We start from the raw sequence: 22,158 nt of genomic DNA on the forward strand, positions 1-22,158 counted from the left end.
GAGTTTGGGGCTTTCAGCATGTAAACACTCTGCCATCTAAAGGAATTATTGCACACCTGTTGGACCAGGGTTTCAAATAGCAGTTGAGGAAAAGACATTTTAAGATACTTCTGACTTAGAAGCAATTTAAAAGCAAAGTTTGTATTCTAAAGTAGTTATTCCTTTTGTTATTTGCTGTACATGATGCCTTTGAACCTCAGAGGGCATTCTGAGGAAGAATCTTAGGATAGAAAGTCTTGAATGTTCCATATAATTTCTTGCCTATGTGTCTTCTTTGTCCTTTCATTTTGCTCTTGCATGTAGTATTTTGTTAGTCTCTCCACACCCATAAAATGTCTGTCCAGCCATGGAATTCTAAAGTAGTTGGTGGTCTTCCGAAGGTATTTTTTGTAGCCTGTAACAGTAGAGGGGACTGTGCTGGCAGTTTACCTGGGGGGGTGTTTGTAGCTGCTTTCTTAGCACACCAGTAAGTAACCACACAACCTTTAAAGATGTGTTTGGCATCCAAACTTCCGATAAGATCCCCTTTTGTTTGCAGGAAATTTTTGTCCTCTCTGTGACAAATGTTATGATGATGACGACTATGAGAGCAAGATGATGCAGTGTGGGAAATGTGACCGCTGGGTCCACTCCAAATGTGAAAACCTTTCTGGTAAGGAAATCCTTCATCCCCTTGAGAGCATGGGATGGTGACTAGACCAAAGCAATCAAGTCTTGGACCTTTCTACTAGAGTGTTACTTTAACATGCTCACTTGTGACCTACCTGAAGAATGCCTGTAGAGTGGCAGCAGATAAACCAGTGCTGATACTAATGACATCCTGAAAGCACGGGACTTTCCTCAAAGGCTGTGTCCCTCAATTAGCTGCACAAGGTACAAGGGGCTTTTGTTAAATAAAAAGTGTCACTTAGGCAGTAAGTGCAGGGCAGGGATTTTTCCCTGTATCCTTCAGTAAAGCAGTTCAGATGGTTACCTTGTCTTCTTTTGTCTCCAGATGAAATGTATGAGATACTCTCCAACTTGCCCGAGAGCGTTGCATACACCTGCATTAACTGTACAGAGCAGCACCCTGCAGAATGGCGTCTGGCACTGGAAAAGGAGCTGCAGATTTCCTTGAAGCAGGTTTTAACAGCCCTGTTGAATTCCAGAACTACCAGCCACTTACTGCGGTATCGACAGGTAAGCTGGAGCCTGTGCCCTGTTGGTGTTTCTCTGGCTTCAAGTGTACATAGCATTCAGTTGAGTTGTAGAGGTGTTGCTGTGCCTCATACTGCAGAATTGTCTTCATCGCACTTGGAGCAACATGCGCTGTGATTTATTTATATTTTTTCTTTCTTTTGTTGATTCTTTGGATGCAGGGAAATGGGTATCTGTGATACAGCTTGTGAAGCTGAAAGAAAAATAGGGTGAAGTTCTTCAAGGAATGGGAGGATTTAGCTCTGTCATTATGAAGGTGGTCTTCTGACAGAACAATGGGATCTTTGTCGGGAAATATGCACTCAGAAATAAGACTTCTGAGCAATGAGTGTGATCCTTATGCCTGATGGCTCTGTCCTGCGGTGCACCTTAGAGGTCTCAGCAGAAAGCTGGTTAAGAGCTCTCCTTTGTTTCTCCTACATTTTGGACAGAAATTCAGAGCTTGGGTCTCCTTTCCTTCACATTATCGAGAATCCTTGGACCAGTAAATGAGCTTGGAAGTGTGTCTTCAGGAGCAAATGCAGCAGCTGCATTTCAGTAGTTAACATCCCTCTGTCTCGTTGCTGATGTTCACAGGCAGCAAAACCGCCTGATTTAAATCCTGAGACAGAAGAGAGTATCCCATCCAGAAGCTCTCCTGAGGGTCCCGATCCTCCTGTCCTAACAGAAGTCAGTAAACAGGAGGAACAGCAACCTCTTGATCTGGAAGGAGTGAAAAGAAAAATGGATCAAGGAAGTTACACTTCTGTGGTATGTCAAGTTGTCATGTTCCACTCTGTTAATAGACACTGTGAAATGCTTTATTCCATATGGTCTTCATAACTGAGCAGCTTAAGCCTTTTCTTTAGGAAGAGGGAAGCAGGTTATCATGCTGCTGAAAATAGTTCTGGCTGGTGCTGGTTAGTATTGGTGCAGACACAAGTAATTGACACTTTTGTGGGGCTCTCTATAGTCAGCAGTGGTACTTGGTTAGACCCCATTTGCACTTAGTCAGACATTTATATAGATAAATGTTCAGGTCATCCTGACCATGCAAATTCTGACTGAAGGTCTGGCCAAATAGCCCTGCTGCAGTTGGTTACCTGGAAACTAAGGATTCATGGGTGGAGGGTTGATCTCTTCAGAGGTCATTTACAGAAAAGGCTAGTGTTGACCAAATCAGTTCTCTTTGCACAGAGCAGCCTTTTTCTCTTTTTCTTCCTAGAGAATTCATAATCTTGAGGAACCCTGTATATTGCAAAGTGCTTGGCAAATGTTGTGGTGCCAGATTTTGACCAAATCCTTCTGGGATAGTTAGTCTTGCAGATTTAAGACCAGTCAGCAATCAGCTGAAGTGAATGGTTGTGGGTGTAGCAGCTCTGCCAGCCAGTTTGCAAATCTAGAGGGCTGCTTGCTTCTTCACAGCCAGATTCCTGTTCTGCTTTTAAGTTGATGCTCTAGTTCAATTTTACTGAATCTGAATGTTCACTTGATGCCCTAAAAAATTAGTGGGTGGTACAGCTGTGCAAAAGACAATTGTGTTAATGTGAAGCTTTGTGGATTTCTTACAGTTGGATTTTAGTGATGACGTCGTGAAGATAATTCAAGCAGCCATTAATGCTGATGGTGGGCAGCCAGAGATTAAGAAAGCAAACAGCATGGTCAAGTCCTTCTTTATTCGGGTGAGCTGGCCTACAGTTACTTTGAAATCTGCTTGGTATCCTACCACTGCTTATTGATGTTGGAGTCCAAAGGGCCACCGCATTTAGCCCTGCTTGGGTCTTTCCAGGAATAAAATAGTACATTGTCAGAGTTGTTAATGTTAATGAAATGTTACTAGTTGTGCATTTACAGTACATGCTGTACATTCAGACAGCTGAATGTCTTTGAATTTTTTGGTATGTTGTCTAACTTTTCTAATGGGGTGTTGTTTTCCTTTAGCAAATGGAGCGTGTTTTTCCATGGTTCAGTGTAAAAAAGTCCAGATTTTGGGAGCCAAATAAAGTAACAAGCAAGTAAGTAATTGTTCTGTATCCAGCTGCGACACCCTGCCGTTTGCCAGCTGGCTGAGCAAAATGTATTGAAAGAGCCTGTTTGCAGGGTTGGAATTTCTGGGGTTTTTTCCCCTAAGAAGTTACACAGTAATCCCATTCCCATGTTTTGTACACGCTTCCTTGTTTTAAGCAGAGTAACCAAAATTCTTAATTAGAACTAGGTGTACTGTGTGTGGTGGCTTGTCAGTCCTCACCTTCTTTCCTTCTCCTTCTTCTCACACCCCCATTTGGGGTAGCCCTCCTGCATCTGTTACGCTTCAAAGAAGCGGACAGCCGCATCACAAACCTTAAAATGTGACTGGTGGGGAACATGTTAGGGGTGTAGGTAATTAATGGAGTTTTTGCTTGGGGGGTGGATGTCAGATAGGCAGACCCTGGTAGGCAGGGCATAAGGACCCCTGGTGCAGCCATGTGTGACACTGACTCCTTGCTTCATCTCAGCAGCGGTATGTTGCCGAATGCGGTGCTGCCCCCATCGCTCGACCATAATTATGCTCAATGGCAGGAGCGTGAAGAGAACAACCGCACTGAACAGCCCCCTCTGATGAAGAAAATCATTCCAGCTCCAAAACTGAAAGGGCCTGGAGAGCCAGATTCACCAACTCCCCTACATCCTCCTACACCTCCCATCTCTGGTAAGAGAGCAAATGTCAGGATTGCCAATCCCAAACCCAGAAAATGCAGCTGTCTTTGAGGCCTCTGTGACCTGAAATCATTCAGAGGCAGTAACATATGTGATGTTTCTGAGCCAAGCTTGGACCCAAGAATGCTTTTGCACCCACCTCTTTTCCCCAGAATGAAGGTTGTGCAGAGGCATGTGCTGTGCTTTCCAAGCTGACTATTGAAAAGTCTTCTACCGTGTTCACTTACTGACAGTCTCTCTCAATGATTTTTTGCCACCCTGAATTTCAAGAATAAATACTATTCTCTCTTTTAACTCTAAGGCTCTGACAGAAGCAGAGAGGATAGTCCTGAACTGAACCCACCTCCGGATGTGGAAGACAACAGGCAGTGTGCATTGTGCCTGAAATACGGTGATGACAGTGCTAACGTGAGTATCTGCCCCATTCCCCTTTCTGTAGGAGCCCACTTAAGCAGTGCTGTGGATTTGGCACTGTGGATAGGCTGGATGGGTTTTGTGCATTGTTGCGTTCTCTAGAACATCTGAAAAGAACATTTCCTTCCATTTTTTAGGATGCTGGACGTCTTCTCTATATTGGCCAAAACGAATGGACACATGTGAACTGTGCTTTGTGGTCAGCAGAAGTGTTTGAAGATGATGATGGTTCTCTGAAAAATGTGCACATGGCTGTGATCCGGGGAAAGCAGCTGGTGGGTACAAACAAACAACATTTCGTTAAACTTAATGTTGATTTAGAATCACAACGTGGGAGCCCAGCTTAAAGATGCCCTGTGTGCATTTGTTCTTCTCTCTCCTTTCCTTGCAGTACTTTTTAACACTATATATAGTAGAACTGACTAAAAGTTCTAGTTTAGTTCTGACTAAAATATGGAAAGTTATTTTATCCTTGCTTAGTTCAGAAATATTGTGGAGACTAAGTGAAGCTTGCAAATGTGAGGATTGGATATGAAGCACAGGCAGGAAAGTCTGGGAAAGGCCTGGAAGAACCAGTCCACAAATGAAAAGTTGTTCCATGTGAGGGATTCTTCTTCCTTTCACCTCCTCCTCCATGTCTCTCACTTGTGTGTGTGAGTTAACTGTAGTGAAATGGAGCAGCAATGAAGCATGAGATCAAGCATTACTCTGAACTTCTGTCTGTGCAAAAGAACTCCAGCTGATAACAGCAATGGTTTTAGAAGAGATTAATTTTTTGTGTTTTTCTTTTTGCTCTTGCAGAGGTGTGAGTTCTGCCAGAAGTCAGGTGCCACAGTAGGCTGCTGCCTCACTTCCTGTACCAGTAACTATCATTTCATGTGCTCACGAGTCAAGAACTGTGTCTTTCTGGATGATAAGAAAGTTTATTGCCAGAGGCATCGTGACTTGATCAAAGGAGAGGTAAGATTGTTCTTTCACTCTGTGCCTCACTCTGTTAAGGTGGTGTTAGCCTGTAACTATGAGCACTTTTTAGAAGTTTATGTTCAACATGTTTCTTGCTAACAAGGGCTGGACTGCATTGCTCTTAAAAAGAAGTCAGTAATATAACTAGCCTGGGGAAGTTTGGCAAGTGGTGCTCTGTGCTAATTCAAAAACCGAAAGACCAAACTGAGGATCAAGTAGGACAAACTGCATAGCATTCATGTGGTGGTTCTTTAATTAACAAGTGGTTTTGTTGGTTCTTGGTCCAGGTGGTTCCTGAGAATGGGTTTGAAGTTCTTAGGAGAGTTTTTGTGGACTTCGAAGGGATCAGTTTGAGAAGAAAATTTCTTAGTGGCTTGGAACCAGAGAACATCCACATGATGATTGGTATGATCTAGTCTCTGGAAACTTGATCCACCTTTGGTGCTGGAATCTGGTTCACAGAACTGTTCCTTCTCTCTGCTCAGGTTCAATGACGATAGACTGCTTAGGAATTCTGAATGACCTCTCAGACTGTGAAGATAAGTTGTTTCCCATTGGCTATCAGTGAGTATAAGCTTTTGTTTCTTGTTTCAAGGTTTGATGTCTTTCAGTATATTCCATGTCAAACAAGCACTGAAGTAACATATGGGAAAATTGACTGTAGTTTTTCCTACACTGTTGAGGAATCTCTGATTAAGCCGGGTGTGCAGTGTGTTCTGCCAGGAGGGCTTTGGCCAATGTAGTTTTGAGAAATGGAAAAATTAAAACAAAAACAAGGTTTACTCAACTGTTGAGTAAATTGGTTTGTTTGAATTATCTTCCAGGTGCTCCAGGGTGTACTGGAGCACAACAGATGCCAGGAAGCGCTGTGTGTATACCTGCAAGATCATGGAGTGCCGACCTCCGGTCATAGAACCTGACATCAACAGCACTGTAGAGCATGATGATAATCGAACAATTGCCCATAGCCCAGTTCCCCTTACAGGTAATCTTTTAAGGACTTTGTAAAAGTATGTTCTCTGTATGGTTTTGCCATACATCTCCTAAACCAAATCTCTTAAATTTGGACAAGAATCCAATTCAGACTTCCATGTTACAGCACCTTAAGACTTTAAACTCCTGGATGTACTACTGATTTTGAAAACCTGAGCCAAACAAACACTGCTGCAGGGATAGTTTCTAGTCTACAACTCAGAGAATTTTCTAGTGACCTAAAACTTCAAACTGTGTTTGAAATGTTGGTTAGTCTGTAGTAAGGGGGTTGTTCAGTACAATGTTGAATGGTTATATTGTGCTTCTGTATTTCCAAATTGCTTTTTTGTATCCAAGGGTAAAGCTGTGAAAGATTTTTAAAATATTTATAGTCATTGTCATAGTTAACATAGGATCTCAAACTATATAAATATATAGTGGAATTTCATGTGTAAGATGTGCAATTGCAACAAGTATTTGAAAACGTTCTTATAAGAAGGAACCAGGCATTATCTCATGTCAGATCTTTGACTTTGTGTTTATTTAACGAATACCCTGATTCTCCAAGTGGAATGTGATTGAAGTATATACTTGATCAGATCGTAGCTTTTAGGGCTCAGTGATGACTTACACTGTTGTTTTTTCTCTTTTATATGACAACAGAAATTCTACCAAAAGACACCCGAAATACACCTGAAATTGTAAACCCACCATCACCAGATCGTCCCTTGCATTCTCAGACCTCTAGTTCCTGTTACTATCCAGTGGTCTCAAAGGGTCCCAGGATCAGGGCGCCAAGTTACCCATCCGCACAGAGGTCTCCTGGCTCAAGGCCATTACCCTCTGCAGGTATTTCTAGTACTGTTGATTTTGATTAAGATTTATTTTGGAAATATTTTTGGTTTAGTTCCTGTCTTTCTTGGCTTTTTTCAGAATGTGTTTAGTTACTGTTTCTAGAGAAAGTAGTGAAATGGCAATAGGTTGAGGAAAGTTCTAACAATACACAGTAGAGAAGGTCTGCAGGGAAATGAGCAGCTAAAACAAACAGTCCCTTGGGATGAGGAAGAGGCAGGATTTGTGCCACATAGTAGTTGTGAGCCAGAAGCACTGTGATATCAGTTAGGGACTTAATATCTCAGTATTTTTCCAGAGAGACTCAAAAATCTGGTATTGTAATTCAGCAGTTATTTCTGACTAATGTTTTCTTTGAAACTGAAGGTGAAAATTCACATCTAAAGTTGAGGTACCAAACCCTGAGATACAAACTTGCTGAATCCTGGGTGATGGTATCAGGTTTTTAACACCTGTCTAAAGTATCAATACCATGTGTTGGTGTTGTTTAGCTGAAAAGTTTTGCTGGGTTTTAATTTCTTGTGTTTTGTGTGAAGGAATTGGATGTGCATTCACTGTGAAGGTTTAAGATCACCTGAGAGTATTTCTTGCTTTTGTTTCTCAGGAAGTCCTACCCCAGTGACCCATGAAATAGTGACAGTAGGAGATCCTTTGCTATCCTCAGGACTTAAGAGCATTGGTTCTCGGAGACACAGCACCTCTTCTTTGTCACAGCAACAATCAAAACTCCGGATGATTTCCCCTACACGAGCTGGGAACACTTACTCGAGGCACAGTGTGTCTTCAGTTTCCAGCATGGGAGCCTCTTCAGAACATGAACCGACTGTCAGAAGTACTGACCGCTTTGTGGGGTCAGTGAGCACAGGTCCTCCAAGTGCTCCACTTCAAAGTTGCTCTACCAGTTCAGGCTCACAGAAAACAGTGGCTGCAACTGGAAATAAAACTTACCAGCTGGATGCATCTCAGCCTACAGAAGGGAAACATTCCAGCAGTTCAGATTTAATAGCCAAAGGTGCACCTTCTAAGGGAGAGAAAATGAAAACCTCAAAGGACCCTGATTATTCGTCTCATACTTTTGTTTCTGGAGGAAATTCCAAAGTGTCCACTCAGCCAACCAGTTCATCAGGCACAGAAATGAGTAAAATAGGAACCTTTCAAGAGTGTTCAGGATCATTTTCTTCCAAAGAAGCAATACCCTTTCCACCTTTACATCAGAGAGTCCCAAGGAAAGAGAGAGATCAGCACATGGAACCTTTACAGCCAGAGAAAACAACTGTGGTTGATGAGATGGATGCAAAAACCTTGAAGGCTGCTGGAGTAAACAATAGATCTCCTGCAGCAAGTGAGCAGGTAGTTGCTGCCCCCAGAGATAAACGTCAGAAAGGCAAAAAGTTAATGAAAGACAGTTTTAAAGAGAAGCATTCCCTGAAATCTCTTACAGAGACAAGTCAAGCAGTAGGCAGTGAAGAACTGAAACCAGACTTCGGCAATCAGGGTTTGGCAACTGAACAAATTACCCAGAGGTTATGTAATAATATTCCTGTTGAAAAAGCTGGTGAGAAGTCTCCATCTTCACAAGGGCCATCCAGAGGGTCTGCAGTGCAGGTCGAAGCAGCCCCTAAGGAATCGCAGGCACCCAGGAAACGAACTGTTAAAGTCACTTTGACTCCTCTCAAGATGGAAAGCGAAAACCAGTCTAAAAATGCACAGCAGGAAAGTGATGCTGAAACTCAGTCTGCAGGGGCAGACCTGACTGCTTTGGCAGAGCCCTCCTCAGCTTCAGAAGGCCCAGAAGAGAACCCTGCAATTCAGGGAAGTCCAAATGAAGCACCAACACAAGAATCTCAAAATAACACATATGAAAATTTGGCCATTCAGGATAACAGCTTGATGCTTCAGGATGGCGCTAAAGCTCAAGAAGAAGGCTCATACAAGCGGAGGTATCCAAGGAGAAGTGCTCGGGCCAGATCCAATATGTTCTTTGGACTGACTCCTCTGTATGGTGTGAGGTCCTATGGAGAGGAAGACATTCCCTTCTACAGTAACTCGGCTGGCAAGAAGCGAGGGAAGCGGTCTGCAGAGGGACAAGTGGATGGAGCAGATGACTTGAGCACATCAGATGAAGACGACTTGTACTACTACAATTTCACAAGGACGGTGGTTTCCTCAAACACGGAGGAGAGGCTCACGTCCCATAGCTTATTCAGGGAGGAGGAGCAGCAGTGTGATCTTCCAAAAATCTCACAGCTAGACGGTGTGGATGATGGAACTGAAAGTGATACAAGTGTCACAGCAACAACCAGAAAAGTCAGCCAGGTAACTAAAAGGAGTGGCAAAGAGAATGGGACAGAGAACTTAAAGCTGGATAGAGCTGAAGAAGCTGGTGAGAAAGTGCAAGTCACCAAGAGCTCCACCATCCACAAAACTGACCCCAAGATTGATAACTGCCACCCTGTGAGCAGGGTTAAAGCTCAGGGTCAGGACTCTCTGGAAGTGCAGCTGAGCTCGTTGGAAACAGGCCGCAGGGCTCATGCAAGTACACCTGCCGACAAGAACCTGCTGGACACTTTCAACACAGAACTTCTGAAATCTGACTCGGACAATAACAACAGTGATGACTGTGGGAACATACTCCCTTCAGACATCATGGACTTTGTGCTGAAGAACACACCGTCTATGCAGGCCTTGGGAGAAAGTCCGGAGTCCTCATCATCTGAACTCCTGACCCTTGGAGAAGGTTTAGGTCTTGACAGCAACCGTGGAAAGGATATGGGTTTGTTTGAGGTGTTCTCTCAGCAGCTGCCCACCACTGAACCAGTGGACAGCAGTGTCTCTTCCTCCATATCAGCAGAAGAGCAGTTTGAATTGCCACTGGAGCTTCCTTCCGATCTCTCTGTTCTGACCACTCGCAGCCCTACGGTGCCCAGCCAAAATCACAACAGGCTTGCTGTCATTTCGGAGTCTTCACTTTCCTCCTCAGGAGAGAGGTCAATGCTTGCCTTGCCTTCCACAGAGTCTGGGGAGAAGAGAGTGACAGTCACAGAAAAATCTGCCTCCGGGGAAGGTGATGCAGCTCTCCTGAGTCCAGGAGTAGACCCAAGCCCCGAAGGACACATGACTCCTGATCACTTCATCCAGGGTCACATAGATGCAGAGCATATAGCCAGCCCAGCCTGTGGCCCTGTCGAGCAAGGACATGGCAGCAACCAAGATTTAACAAGAAACAGCGGGACTCCAGGTATCCAGGTGCCGGTATCACCTACTGTTCCCCTCCAGAGCCAGAAGTATGTGCCAAACTCCACTGACAGTCCTGGCCCCTCTCAAATCTCCAATGCTGCGGTGCAGACAACACCACCCCACCTCAAGCCAGCCGCAGAAAAACTTCTGGTAGTTAACCAAAACATGCAGCCCCTGTACGTCCTCCAAACTCTTCCCAACGGTGTCACCCAAAAGATACAGTTAACACCTTCTGTTAGTTCTGCACAGAGTGTGATGGAAACCAACACTTCAGTGTTGGGGCCCATGGGGAGCGGGCTCACGCTGACCACAGGGTTGAATCCGAGCTTGCCTCCATCGCAGTCATTATTCCCTCCCACGAGCAAGGGTCTACTGCCCATGTCGCATCACCAGCATATACATCCCTTCTCCACACCTGCTCAGACAGGCTTCCCACCAAACATCAGCACTCCTTCACCAGGTCTTCTAATCGGGGTGCAGCCACCCACTGATCCTCAGCTCTTAGTGTCTGAAGCTAGTCAGAGGACAGACCTAGGTACTGCTGCTTCTACACCAGCTGCTGCCCTGGGCAAGAAACGGCCCATCTCTCGTCTGCAGTCACGGAAGAACAAGAAGCTGGCTCCTTCTGGAACCCCTTCTGCTATAGCTCCTTCTGATATGGTCTCCAACATGACCTTAATTAATTTTGCTCCTTCCCAGATTTCTAACCACCCATTGGATTTGGGAACCATTGCGAATTCAACATCCCATAGAACCGTTCCTAATATTATCAAAAGGTCAAAGTCTGGGGTCATGTATTTTGAGCAAGCATCTTTGCTCCCGCAAGGTGGGACCACTACTGCAGTCAGCACATCTCCCAGCATTATTGGTGCAGATGCCAGTCACCTCCCAGCAGGGCCTGTATCAGGCCTAACATCAAGTTCCTCGGTGCTGAACGTCGTATCCATGCAGGCCACAGCAGCCCCTAGTACTGGTGGGTCAGTTCCTGGTCACGTTTTGGGACAAAGTTCTGTAACGTTAACAAGCCCTGGATTATTGGGGGACCTTGGTCCGATAAGCAACCTCCTGATCAAAGCTAGTCAGCAAAGCCTTGGTCTTCAGGAGCAGCACATGACTTTACCACCAAGTTCTGGGATGTTTTCTCAACTGGGAGCATCTCAGACTCCATCTACAGCAGCCATGACAGCTGCCTCGAGCATATGTGTTCTACCCTCAGCACAGACAATGGGCATGACAGTCGCTCCATCGTCTGCTGACCCAGAAGGCTCGTACCAGCTTCAGCACATGACACAGCTTTTAGCCAACAAACCCGGGGTTGCATCCTCCCAGCTGGACCTTAGCACAGTTTCGGCAACGACACAGTTGTCAAGCTTTCCACAGCTGGTCGATGTTCCAAACAATACCGGACTTGAACAAAGCAAGGCTTCCTCGTCAGTGATGCATGCCAGTTCAGCATCTCCAGGAGGCTCCCCGTCACCTGGCCAGCAGTCTGCAAGTAGCTCTGTGCTGGGTGCCACGAAAATGAAGCCAAAAGTCAAACGCATCCAGCCATTGTTAGACAAAGGGAATGGGAAGAAGCACAAAACTTCTCACGCATGGGCTGGTTCTACTGAAGCTCACATTCCCGAAAAAGGGACTGTTGCTGTACCCCAGGTCTTGGCTACAGGGTAAGAGGAGAGTTTGGTTTTGCTCATCCCTGAGGTTTTGTAACAGTATGAGAGAAGCTTGCACTAGTTTCTACAGCAAATTGTGCAAGTCAAGGCAAATTGCGAAGTACAACTTTTGATTGATGTACTGGAAGCATGATCTGGTTCTCTGCATCTTAGGAGCTGTTGTTGCTGCTTGTGTAGTTCTGCAGAACTGCCAAATCAACCTTGGCAACTCCCAGTGGATCCATTCCTGCCTTCCAGTCTCATTTATGGCACACCTAAATTGGCAGACATTTTGAATGTTCCCAAATCTTTTTCTTCCAGGACTCCTGCTGTGAAGGCAGATGCGCAGGATGCAGCCAGTGTTGATCAGCCGTTGCAAAATCCACATGGGCAGTCTGCAGGGTAAGGGATGAACAGACCTTTCTATATGATTCTGCTTGCTTGAGCTGAAGGGCGTTTGTATGGAGAATGGAGGAAGTCTGGCATTCCTAGTTAAAATGCCTGTGGAGCTTTCAGCAGGGAATGCACAATCACATTTAGATGCAATATGGAACCATTTTGCATTAAGCTGAGTGTAGTTCTGAGAGGCTCAGTGCCTGCTGAGGAGATGCTCATTCAGCAGTGTCTGATTGTGTGTTGGCCTATACCTTATTCCTGAGTGGGGCTGACATGGAAAGCAGGTCACAGGCTGTGTGAAATTAGGCTGCTGCCCACAGACTGTTAGAGGCTGCAAACAGAAATGCTACTGAGTGGAATCTTTTTGTTTGTTCATTTCCAACTGAATTTATGTTAGAACATTTGATCTAGAAAAAGGTTCTTGTATCTGTCTAAGACTGCTGCTCAGGGTTGGTGAGGAAATGAGGCAGGTTGTTAGCTATTTTTCTCCATGTTCTCCTCCTTCCCTCCCAAGGCAACTGGCTGTGGTCCCAGAACCTCAATCAACGCAGAACTCAATAAATGAGCAAGAAAATGCAGGTATGTTACTTTCTTCAAAAATACCTAGTCTCAGAATTCTCCAGGACTGGGAAAGTGATGTCTGAAGATTTGATTTTTACGTTTGTCATTCTGTCAGGAAAAGGGTCAGAACTATTAGCTTGTGTTATCCTTGCTATAAGGGAAGCAGAGGTTTGTTTGCTGTTTGTAGGACTTGGACAAATAGTTTTGTCTCTGTTTTTAGTTTGTGAAAATTTCTGCACTTGAGATTTCACACTCTTACTGCAACACTCTCCAGAATTTTTTTCTTGGCTGGATTTGCTGGTGAAAAGGCAAGTCAGTAAGTTATTTTCAATTGTGGAACACCAGGTGTAAAAATCATTCTTTCCAATTCCCATCTTTTCTAGGCTCAAAAGCTCTCGAGGAAGAAGAGAGCACTTTCAGCTCCCCTCTTATGTTTTGGCTTCAGCAAGAACAGAAGAGGAAAGAGTGTCTTGGTGAGAAGAAACCGAAAAAAGGTTTGGTTTTTGAGATCTCTAGTGATGATGGCTTTCAGATCTGCGCAGAAAGCATTGAAGGTAAGACCCACACAGTGTTGGGTTGTACTGGTTTTAGCTGTCCTTACTAGAAGTAAAATTATTACTTCTGAGGACCTCTTACTTGCTTTATTTATAGATGTAAAAAAAAAGAGAGAAAGAGAAATCTCTTGGTTTATAGCCCTAGAACAATCCTAGTTCCTGATAATGTCTGTATGCTATTATTTTTCTTTTTATTTTGCAACATAATAGATTCTGTAACCCATTATATATATATATATATATATATATCACTGACACTTTTTTTAATCAGTTGACCAACGGTATTGGACCATAGTTTGTCAAGAAACAGGCTGTGTGGATCACCCAGAGGTAGTATTGGGTGTCCAGACTTTCCCTCCAGACCTATTACTGAACACCCTGTCTTATGCCACTGTGAATTTTTAAGAGGATGAAAGCAATTGGATCCAAGAATCTTAATTTATGGCCTATGGAAAGTTGGAAACTTCATATTCTCCAATTAGTTTATTTAAATATGAGTATCCCAGCACTTGGGTACCCTGTCACCATTTGTCACCTGTGTGTGTGCTGCAGATGCCTGGAAGTCGCTGACTGACAAGGTGCAAGAGGCCCGTTCGAATGCCCGCCTGAAGCAGCTGTCCTTTGCAGGTAACGGCCTGCGCTGAGCACGGGAGAGCAAACAGATCTTTCATGAGGGTCTTAGAGTCTTAATAGTTCCAGTTAACCTGCTGCGGGCTTTATGGAGGGGAATTTCTTCCCAATGGAAGGATTAGAAGCTGTCACATAGAATGCAATAGCTGATACAGTGCTGCTGTGACTGCTGTGTGGTGTCCCAGCTCTTTGTGACAAGCTCCTGTATCTTCCTGCTCTAAGTCTGCACTCGTAATTAGTGTTTGTTGTGCTCTATTTCTTGTTCCAGGTGTGAATGGTCTGAGGATGTTGGGGATTATCCATGATACTGTTGTGTTCCTGATAGAGCAACTGTACGGAGCGAAGCACTGCCACAATTACAAGTTCAGATTTCACAAGCCAGAGGAGGCCAATGAACCTCCTTTAAACCCACATGGCTCTGCTCGGGCTGAAGTCCACCTGAGGCAAGTGTGAGCCTTGTCAGCATTGGGGTTAATGGCCCTTTGGCTCCATAACTAATGCTGTGGCAGGGCAGGAGCAACAAATCTCTGCAGCACTGAAGTTCCATTAAGTGTTAACTGGCACATGAAAATCAACTCTTCAGCATCTTCAAATTCTGCACATTTTCCTGTGCCACTTTGTGGCCCTTTCCTTGGTTTACCAAAGCTTTCCTGGCTGAGGCTGTTACTGGAGGTTCTCAGAACCTGCTGTGTCTACCCCAATGCACAGGGCTTTAAGAGAGGGCAGAGTAGGGGAGGTGTGAGGCAGTAAACATGTCAGACTGTTGTGGCCACCATGTTTATTTTAAGTCAGTAAAACAAACTCCTTTTGGTCTCTTTAAATTGCAGGAAATCTGCATTTGATATGTTTAATTTCTTGGCGTCTAAACACCGACAGCCACCAGAATACAACCCAAATGATGAGGAAGAGGAAGAAGTGCAGCTGAAATCAGCCCGGTATGCAGCAGAGCTTAAAGGTTCCAAGGCGAAAACAGTGTCAGGGTGTTAAAATTAGCAGATTTGGCTTTAAGGGTTGTGTGCTTTGAGGAGTATTTGACATTGAAACATTGAAAGCTGCCAAGCACTGCCAGACTAGAGGTGACTTCTGCAAAAACAAGAGAAGTGACAGCTGAAGGTAACCACCAGCCTGGTCTGCCTTCAAATGCTTCTTTTCCTTGCTAATGTAAAACAATCTGATGGGAATTTGAAGAGGAAAGGGAGGAAATTATCTTTTACATCTATATATATTAAAACAGTGCATTAATTTTGATTGTGTTCTCTGTAGGCTGCAGTATCACAATCTATAAATCTCTCTATCTTGGAAAGTGCCCCAGATTATCTGGCACAGATAACATGGCACAGTCTCAAATACAGGTCATCACTTAGCAGTGCCCCTTTGTTCTAGGAGGGCGACCAGTATGGATCTGCCAATGCCCATGCGCTTCCGGCACTTGAAGAAGACCTCCAAGGAGGCAGTTGGTGTCTACAGGTACGGTTTTGCTCTCGTACCATTGCCCATAGGAGAGGGGAAGGTGGAAACTGGAAACCTGTGAAGCCAGACTGCAAAATTGAGGGGAAAAGCAGACCTGGGGATTTTCCCTTCTTCCTTCTCCCTGCCCAAGTTATGTATTTGAAAAGTAATCCTCAGCACAGACCACTTGCTCCTTGTTGGCTTTGCTTTGGCAACAGCTCAGATGTGGGCAGAGTGACCTGGTGGTGTTCTTGTTAGTGTTCCCTTAGAGAAGGCTTAACAGTACCACTGTGGTCCTTGTCACAAACAGCCTGTCTTCTGCAGCCTTTGCAATCTGATGTTCCTGAACTTTGCTTGTCTTGTTTGAAATAATTCTCTTTTCTTGTTGCATTTTAGGTCTCCTATCCATGGCCGGGGTCTGTTCTGCAAAAGGAACATCGATGCAGGTGAGATGGTGATCGAATATTCAGGCAATGTCATTCGCTCCATCCTCACTGACAAACGAGAGAAATACTACGACAGTAAGGTGAGTTTTGCGTTTTTGTGGATGTTCTTAAAGAGTTTGGGAGAGCTAGAAAGTGGCTGTGAAGGTAGGACAGGCCTATATGAAAATTCTGTTGGAAACATCTCAAACTGTATTTACTGACTTCTTGGGTTATTTTCATTCTTGCTGGAGCTTTAGAGGTACTTCATTCCCTTCTGTGATCTGGACAAGGTCTCAGATTAGTCTCAGTGAATGTGGGAATGAAATGATTCAGGCAGGAGTGTGTGAGGCCCAGTGGAGAGAGACTACAGACACTGCCTCCGAGCTATCCTCAGAGCTGGGCTGTGTGCTGGGGTGGTTTTGCCTCTCTGCCTGCACTAATCCTCCCCTGTCCTCCCTGCATAGGGCATTGGGTGCTACATGTTCCGCATTGATGACTCTGAGGTGGTGGATGCCACCATGCACGGGAATGCGGCTCGCTTCATCAACCACTCCTGTGAGCCCAACTGCTACTCCCGGGTCATCAACATCGACGGCCAGAAACACATCGTCATCTTTGCCATGCGCAAAATCTACCGAGGGGAAGAGCTCACCTATGACTATAAGTTCCCCATTGAAGACGCCAGCAACAAACTGCCCTGTAACTGCGGTGCCAAGAAGTGCAGGAAGTTTTTAAACTAGAACTTCCATGAGATGCAAGTGAGCCCTGCAGGGCCTGGGGTGAACCAAAGCTTTGAGTGAGCGAGGCCCTCCCCGGCCACTCAGATGGGACAGAGAGGCCAGAAGCAGGAGTGAAGATGGACTGGGCTCAGGGACCTGAGACTGGCAGCTGTGTTTGTCCGAGTCCACATCTTCATGTCTCGCATGTGCACACTCACCCTTGTGAGAGACATGGGCGGCTGGAGAAGATCCTCAGCATGGTTATGTTTTTGCTATTCTCATTTCCCCCCGCCTCCATATTTGTTTCTCAGCGTGGGGCTAATGAGTGGGAGAGGAGAGGGGAGGTCACCCCAGGCTTAGGCACAGGGCAGCAGTCATGGGTCGTGTCCCTGTCTCTGTCTCCTGGCCAGAGCTCTCCTTCCTAGGGGTGAGTCAGTGGTTGGGTAGTGCAGTGTTTGAGCCTGCCTCCTGGGGAGAAGGGCTGTGCCTCACCAGTGGCCCCTTGGGACTGCACGTCTGCAAAACACTATGTGTGAGTGGGAGTAGGTGCGCTGCCTGCTCTGTGGCGCGGGGGGCTGGCTCGGCTGCTCATGAGGAGAGCAGAACAGAGCAGCCCACAACTAGACACAAGAAGAATTTGGCTGACATCTTGCTCTGAAATCCCTGCCTGAGAGCAGGGGAACTCCTGGCATTCTTTGGCAAAGAGGGCTTGTGCTAACAGTTGGGGCACTGTAAGTCTTTGCCAACAAAGGCTCCCGTTCACCAACACTCTCCCTCTGCAGCTATGTGGGAGGGAAGTGGTCCTCTGGGTCCTGTCTCCAGCAGCTGGCTTCCTCCTCTGTCCAGCAAGCTCCTGGCACAGCCAGCCAGCAATGTCTCAAGGAACTGGACAGAGGTCTCTAGAGAGAGAAGGGGAGTGCAAGCCAGTCCCAGCCTTGGCTGCACACCGTTGTAGAGCAGGAGCTAGGAAGGACTGCTGTGGGGACACCTTCTCTCCGCTGTGCCACAATGGCCCAGGCCTGTGGGAGGCAGGCAGGAGAGTGACCCTGCAGCCAGGTGCCTGTCATGGTCAATTGTCTGGGTGTAGTCATGTTGTGTTCCCCAGAAGACACAGCAAGGGCAAAAACGGAGCCAAAGTTCTTTGCAAAGGCAAGGCCAAGCGCCAGCCAGCCTCGTCCACGCAGCATCCCGAAACGCATAGGAAACGCAGGAGGCATTGACACAGTGGATGAGGAGCCAGGCCAGATCTGACCAAGTTGAGGGACACTACTATCCTGGTTGGAGCAGTCTGAGTCCTCCTCCCCATGGGGTCTGTGCCTCAGAGCAAAACCAGAGAGACAAATGAGAGACCCAAGCCTGACAGTGACAACATTGGATTCTGCTCTGTTCTGTTTACAGTTTAGTATTTAAGGTTTTATAAATGTAAATATATTTTGTATATTTTTCTATGAGAAGCACTTCATAGGGGAAAGCACTTACGACAAGGCTTTTTACAGTGGTATTATCCTAATTTAAGAGAATCTCTTTTTAATGATTTTTTTATTTTCATAGGACGGTTCTAGGAAATACCTGGCTGGAAACAGTCTGAGCCTTTCTCCAGTGGGGGGGTTGCTTTAGTTTTGTTTTCTACTCTTGTTCTGCCTTTTTGACTTCAGTAACTGTCTCCGGGAGGGTTGACTGGACCTTAAACTGTATTTGCCCATAAGGACAGGGGCAGGAGGGTGAGCTGCCCAGCACGGTATGAGTTTGGCTCTGTGGGAGGACAGTGTGTGACCTGTGCAGAAGGTTTGATTCTGCCTTGCCTGCCCTGGTATCCTGCATGGGTTTAAAAAGGAAGAGCAAGACAGGATGAGACCTGACTCTGGATTGGCCTCCCCCTTTGCTGGGTGGCCAGTCTGAGACACACACCTCCTGCCACAGTCTGTCCTTCGAAGGCAGATGGGTTTTTCTGCACAGACGGGAAAGCAGAAAGCGCCCTCGCTTTTGCAAGCTTTCATGGTGGTTAGGTTGCAGTCGTTACAGGAGCTACTCTTCCTGGAGCTGATGTATCCGAGGGCTACTCTGAACCGGCACTGGCAGTTGGTGGGGAAGGGACCAGGAGTGCCTGCTGACTCCCTAGGTCTCTCAAAGGGGCATCCCCCATCCACACCTCTCTGGTCTTGAGGCTTCTTCCTCTGCCCTGAGAAGGAAAAGCAGCGCTTGGAGGTTTGGAACTTGCCTATTTCCTTTTGTTATTGCACTGTGTGAGGATAATTTGTTGGTAACTGTTGAAAGCAAAGTCACATTGACGCTGCATTTGTTACTGAGATGATTTGATGCACTGACAGTTTGGGAACGCACATACTTTGAGGAGCCCAGAGAGTGCCCACCCAGGGGATCTGGGCCCCATGGCCCCGGGCACAGCTGCTCTTGGCCCTTTTCCTTCCGTTTCTGACACGGGGCGGGGGCATAGCCCTCGCCGTGGCAAAGCCCCTGAATTTATCCCAGAGCTCAGCTACACTTTCTCACCCCCTGCGCTGCTGCTGCCTCCCGATTTCCTGGAGGAGGAGGACGTTCCACTGGGAAGCACTGCCCAGAGCCACGCCACATGGGGAGAAGTGGGAAGGAGGGTCGAGGGGAGCGCTGTGCCTCAGGAGTCCCCCAAGATCCAAGTGCCAGGCAACCTCCTCCCACCGGGACCAGCCGAGCCAGCGGGCTGCCCGCTTTGCTGCTATTCCCGTTGCGGCTGCCTCGGCAGGAGCCGCTGTGGCCAGTGAAACTGTCTGTACCCCAGGGAGCTGCACCCGCCGTGGCCAGCCCGGGCCCGTGGGGCAAGTGGCAGCAGGGCTGGGGCAACCAGGGCAGCTGAGCCCACCCACCCTCAGCCCGGGCTGGCCAGGAGCACCCAGCTCCCCGTGTATGAATGTATATTTTATAAGGACTGACACAGATCATGGTATCTGAAAATATTAAAAAAGGAACCTTAGGGCGTTTTTGTTTTTGTTTTTTTTTTTACAAACCGACTTTTTTTTTAAAGGAGAAGCGGGTCATTGCAAAGGGCTGGGTATCTTTTCTTTCTGGTTTTCTTTCATTTCAAAGCAATATCAAGTTCTTCAGCAGGACGGTTTGTGCAGAATCATGCCATTCACCCATACACTGGTCCACTCTCAACACTTGCAAATTTTTTTATAACTATAAATACAGTATATATAGGAACTAATATAGTAATGCACCGTGTAATGAAGCCTAGTTCAGTATCGGTTCATGGCTTTTAATTCTCTTTAACACTATAGATAAGGATTGTGTTACAGTTGCTCACGGCTCTGGGAAAGCCTTGCTGCTCCTTCCCCACCGGCAGCCAGGGCCGGAAGCTGGGAGCGGGTGGCTCTGCCTTTCCTGGCCCTTCTTGTTACAGTCAGTACTTGTACAACTTGGTTTCTTCCTTTCCTTCCTCGTTTTGGTTATGAATGTTGGGGTACCACCTACATATAGGGAAAAATGTGCTCTGTGCTTTCCTGGTATCTTTTTAACAAGGTACAGTAGCTTCGTCTATCAGCCGAGAACTATACTTGTGGTGTTTCTTTTATTGAACTTACAGTCTCTTTAGTAACTACAGATAGGTGAATAATTGTTTAAAAAAAAGCAAAAAAAAAAAAAAGCAAAAAAAAATAAGCTGTGCAAAGACAAGGTTATGTTCTAGAAATACATTTCTTGACAACTTATCATGTATAACAACTTTTTTTTCTTGTGTTCTTCCAGTCTACTGGTTGTTTGGTTTTTTGGTTCTGTTTTTTTGATTGTTTTGTTTTGTTTTGTTTTTTTTTAAAGAGGAAACGTGTCTGAAGTACATCAGTGTTAACTCCCTGCCACAGGGAAGAAGGAAATACTTTAATAGTTAAAAAAAATGCTGAAAGCTCTGCAAAAGACTGAATGTAAAAATAAAAAGTGTACATAGTTGTAAAAAAAAAAAAAAGGAGTTTTTAAACATGTTTATTTTCTATGCACTTTTTTTTATTTAAGTGATAGTTTAATTAATAAACATGTCAAGTTTATTGCTGCAGAGGGCTCTCTCCATTTCTTCTTGAGAACTAAGGAGCTGCCACTTCTCCAGGACACTCACAAGGCATGGGAACAGCCGCTGGCCAGCACCAAGGACGGCACGGGGTTTTGAGTGAGGAGCCCTTAGCTCCAGTGTGTGTGGGTGACCTTGGCTGCTCTTGGGGGCACTGGCCAGGTGGTGGGGCCTCACACCCGGGCTGTGATAGGGCGAGACAAGGTGAAGTGGGGCCGGCAGTGTGAACATTAACTGGGCTGTGGCAGCCTGCTTGTGCCTGCAGCCTTGTCACAGGCCTCAGTGGCAGCAGCATGGCCACGGCAAACGACAGGGCCGTCCTGCAGACCATCTTTAACCCCAGCACCCCTTTTGGGGATATCCCAGGGTTGGATGAGGAAGAGGAAGATGTCCAGGATGAAGGTGAGTGATGCTGCAGCAGGTTCCTGCTGGAATTGCCAGTGGGGTCCCCATGGGGCAAGCAGGCGGGCAGGGAAGGAGGCTCTTCAGGCTGGGAGCAGTGCCTGCTTGAGGCTGGACATCAGCACTCTACCCCGTGTCTGTTCCCTTCCTGGACAGGGAGTGTAGGGTGGCAGTGGGACTGGGCCCCGTGGGTCGTCCCGGTGCCTCCCCTTCCCAGTCAAGGTCTCCCATTTATATTGCAATAGTGGAAGCTTTTCCATTGGAGCTGCTGGATCAAGTCCGGGAGCTGGAGCTGCAGGGAGTTTCTGCGGCTGAGTCAGGAGACATAAGCACGGCCCTGGAGCGGTTCAGCGAGGCCATTCGCCTGCTGCCTGAGCGTGCCTCGGGCTACAATAACCGGGCCCAAGCCCTACGCCTGCGCGGGGACGTGGCAGGTGAGCAGCGCGGTCCGGGCGGTCTCCCGGTACCCCCAGCCCCCACCGATGCCTCCCCTCGTTGCCAGGCGCCCTGCAGGACCTGGACGCTGCCATACGCCTGAGCCGCGGGCGCGGGCGTGCTGCCTGCCAGAGCTTGGTGCAGCGCGGCCTCATCCACCGGCTGCAGGCGCGGGACGAGGATGCCCGGCGGGACTTGGAGCGCGCAGCGCGCTTGGGCAGCGCCTTCGCCCGACAGCAGCTCGTTCTGCTCAACCCCTACTCTGCGCTCTGCAACCAGATGCTCTCCGAGATGTTCGGTCGGCTGCGCAACCCCGATGGCACTGGAAGCGACTGAGACGGGCAGGAGATGGGCCAGGCAGCGAGTGGGTTGGGTAGAGCCGTGTTCCTGAGCTGGCCCAGGCAGACATGACCAGAAAAGGTCCACGTCAGGTGCCAGAGCTTCTGTTCCTCCTCCTGGCTAACAGCCAGGGACTGGAAAGTACCAAAGCCCCTTGCTGCGTTTGTCTCGCTCTGCTCCACCCCGAATAAATCTCCCTCTGTTCCCGGCACCTGGGCTCCGCTTGTGACATTG

General features: G+C 46.8%; 2 protein-coding genes across 2 annotated transcripts in view; both read left to right on the plus strand.

Moving 5' to 3' along the window:
- The window catches only part of KMT2A (lysine methyltransferase 2A), a 39,847-nt gene extending 19,111 nt beyond the window's left edge, over positions 1–20,736 (plus strand). Inside the window, exons 14-36 of the mRNA XM_088066920.1 lie at positions 539–652; positions 995–1,179; positions 1,774–1,947; positions 2,748–2,858; positions 3,118–3,191; positions 3,672–3,865; positions 4,175–4,281; positions 4,425–4,562; positions 5,089–5,247; positions 5,538–5,655; positions 5,736–5,814; positions 6,075–6,235; positions 6,886–7,071; positions 7,679–11,978; positions 12,285–12,365; positions 12,874–12,938; positions 13,304–13,474; positions 14,027–14,101; positions 14,373–14,547; positions 14,932–15,039; positions 15,488–15,571; positions 15,950–16,079; positions 16,443–20,736. Of these exons, the coding sequence (XP_087923046.1) occupies positions 539–652; positions 995–1,179; positions 1,774–1,947; positions 2,748–2,858; positions 3,118–3,191; positions 3,672–3,865; positions 4,175–4,281; positions 4,425–4,562; positions 5,089–5,247; positions 5,538–5,655; positions 5,736–5,814; positions 6,075–6,235; positions 6,886–7,071; positions 7,679–11,978; positions 12,285–12,365; positions 12,874–12,938; positions 13,304–13,474; positions 14,027–14,101; positions 14,373–14,547; positions 14,932–15,039; positions 15,488–15,571; positions 15,950–16,079; positions 16,443–16,718 (7,265 nt within the window). The 3' untranslated portion in view covers positions 16,719–20,736. The remainder of the gene's footprint in view (positions 1–538; positions 653–994; positions 1,180–1,773; positions 1,948–2,747; positions 2,859–3,117; positions 3,192–3,671; positions 3,866–4,174; positions 4,282–4,424; positions 4,563–5,088; positions 5,248–5,537; positions 5,656–5,735; positions 5,815–6,074; positions 6,236–6,885; positions 7,072–7,678; positions 11,979–12,284; positions 12,366–12,873; positions 12,939–13,303; positions 13,475–14,026; positions 14,102–14,372; positions 14,548–14,931; positions 15,040–15,487; positions 15,572–15,949; positions 16,080–16,442) is intronic.
- Positions 20,737–20,970: 234 nt separating this feature from the next.
- On the plus strand, positions 20,971–22,135 carry TTC36 (tetratricopeptide repeat domain 36). The gene is made up of 3 exons (XM_005531094.3): positions 20,971–21,150; positions 21,396–21,584; positions 21,653–22,135. Exons 1-3 carry the CDS (start codon positions 21,042–21,044, stop codon positions 21,919–21,921), a joined length of 567 nt encoding a protein of 188 aa, XP_005531151.2. The 5' UTR covers positions 20,971–21,041; the 3' UTR covers positions 21,922–22,135.
- Positions 22,136–22,158: the final 23 nt, after the last annotated feature.

This window comes from Pseudopodoces humilis, chromosome 25, assembly GCF_049639895.1.
Source record: "Pseudopodoces humilis isolate 2021_Gansu_Grassland_sample_001 chromosome 25, ASM4963989v1, whole genome shotgun sequence".
In the NCBI taxonomy this organism is placed as follows: domain Eukaryota; kingdom Metazoa; phylum Chordata; class Aves; order Passeriformes; family Paridae; genus Pseudopodoces; species Pseudopodoces humilis.

Excerpts from the sequence above, each read along its gene's own strand:
- TTC36 (XM_005531094.3), top strand. The coding sequence starts at position 21,042 with ATGGCCACGGCAAACGACAGGGCCGTCCTGCAGACCATCTTTAACCCC. Across the intron at positions 21,151-21,395 it reads GGAAGATGTCCAGGATGAAG|TGGAAGCTTTTCCATTGGAG; the intron begins GTGAGTGATGCT and ends ATATTGCAATAG. Across the intron at positions 21,585-21,652 it reads CCTGCGCGGGGACGTGGCAG|GCGCCCTGCAGGACCTGGAC; the intron begins GTGAGCAGCGCG and ends CCTCGTTGCCAG.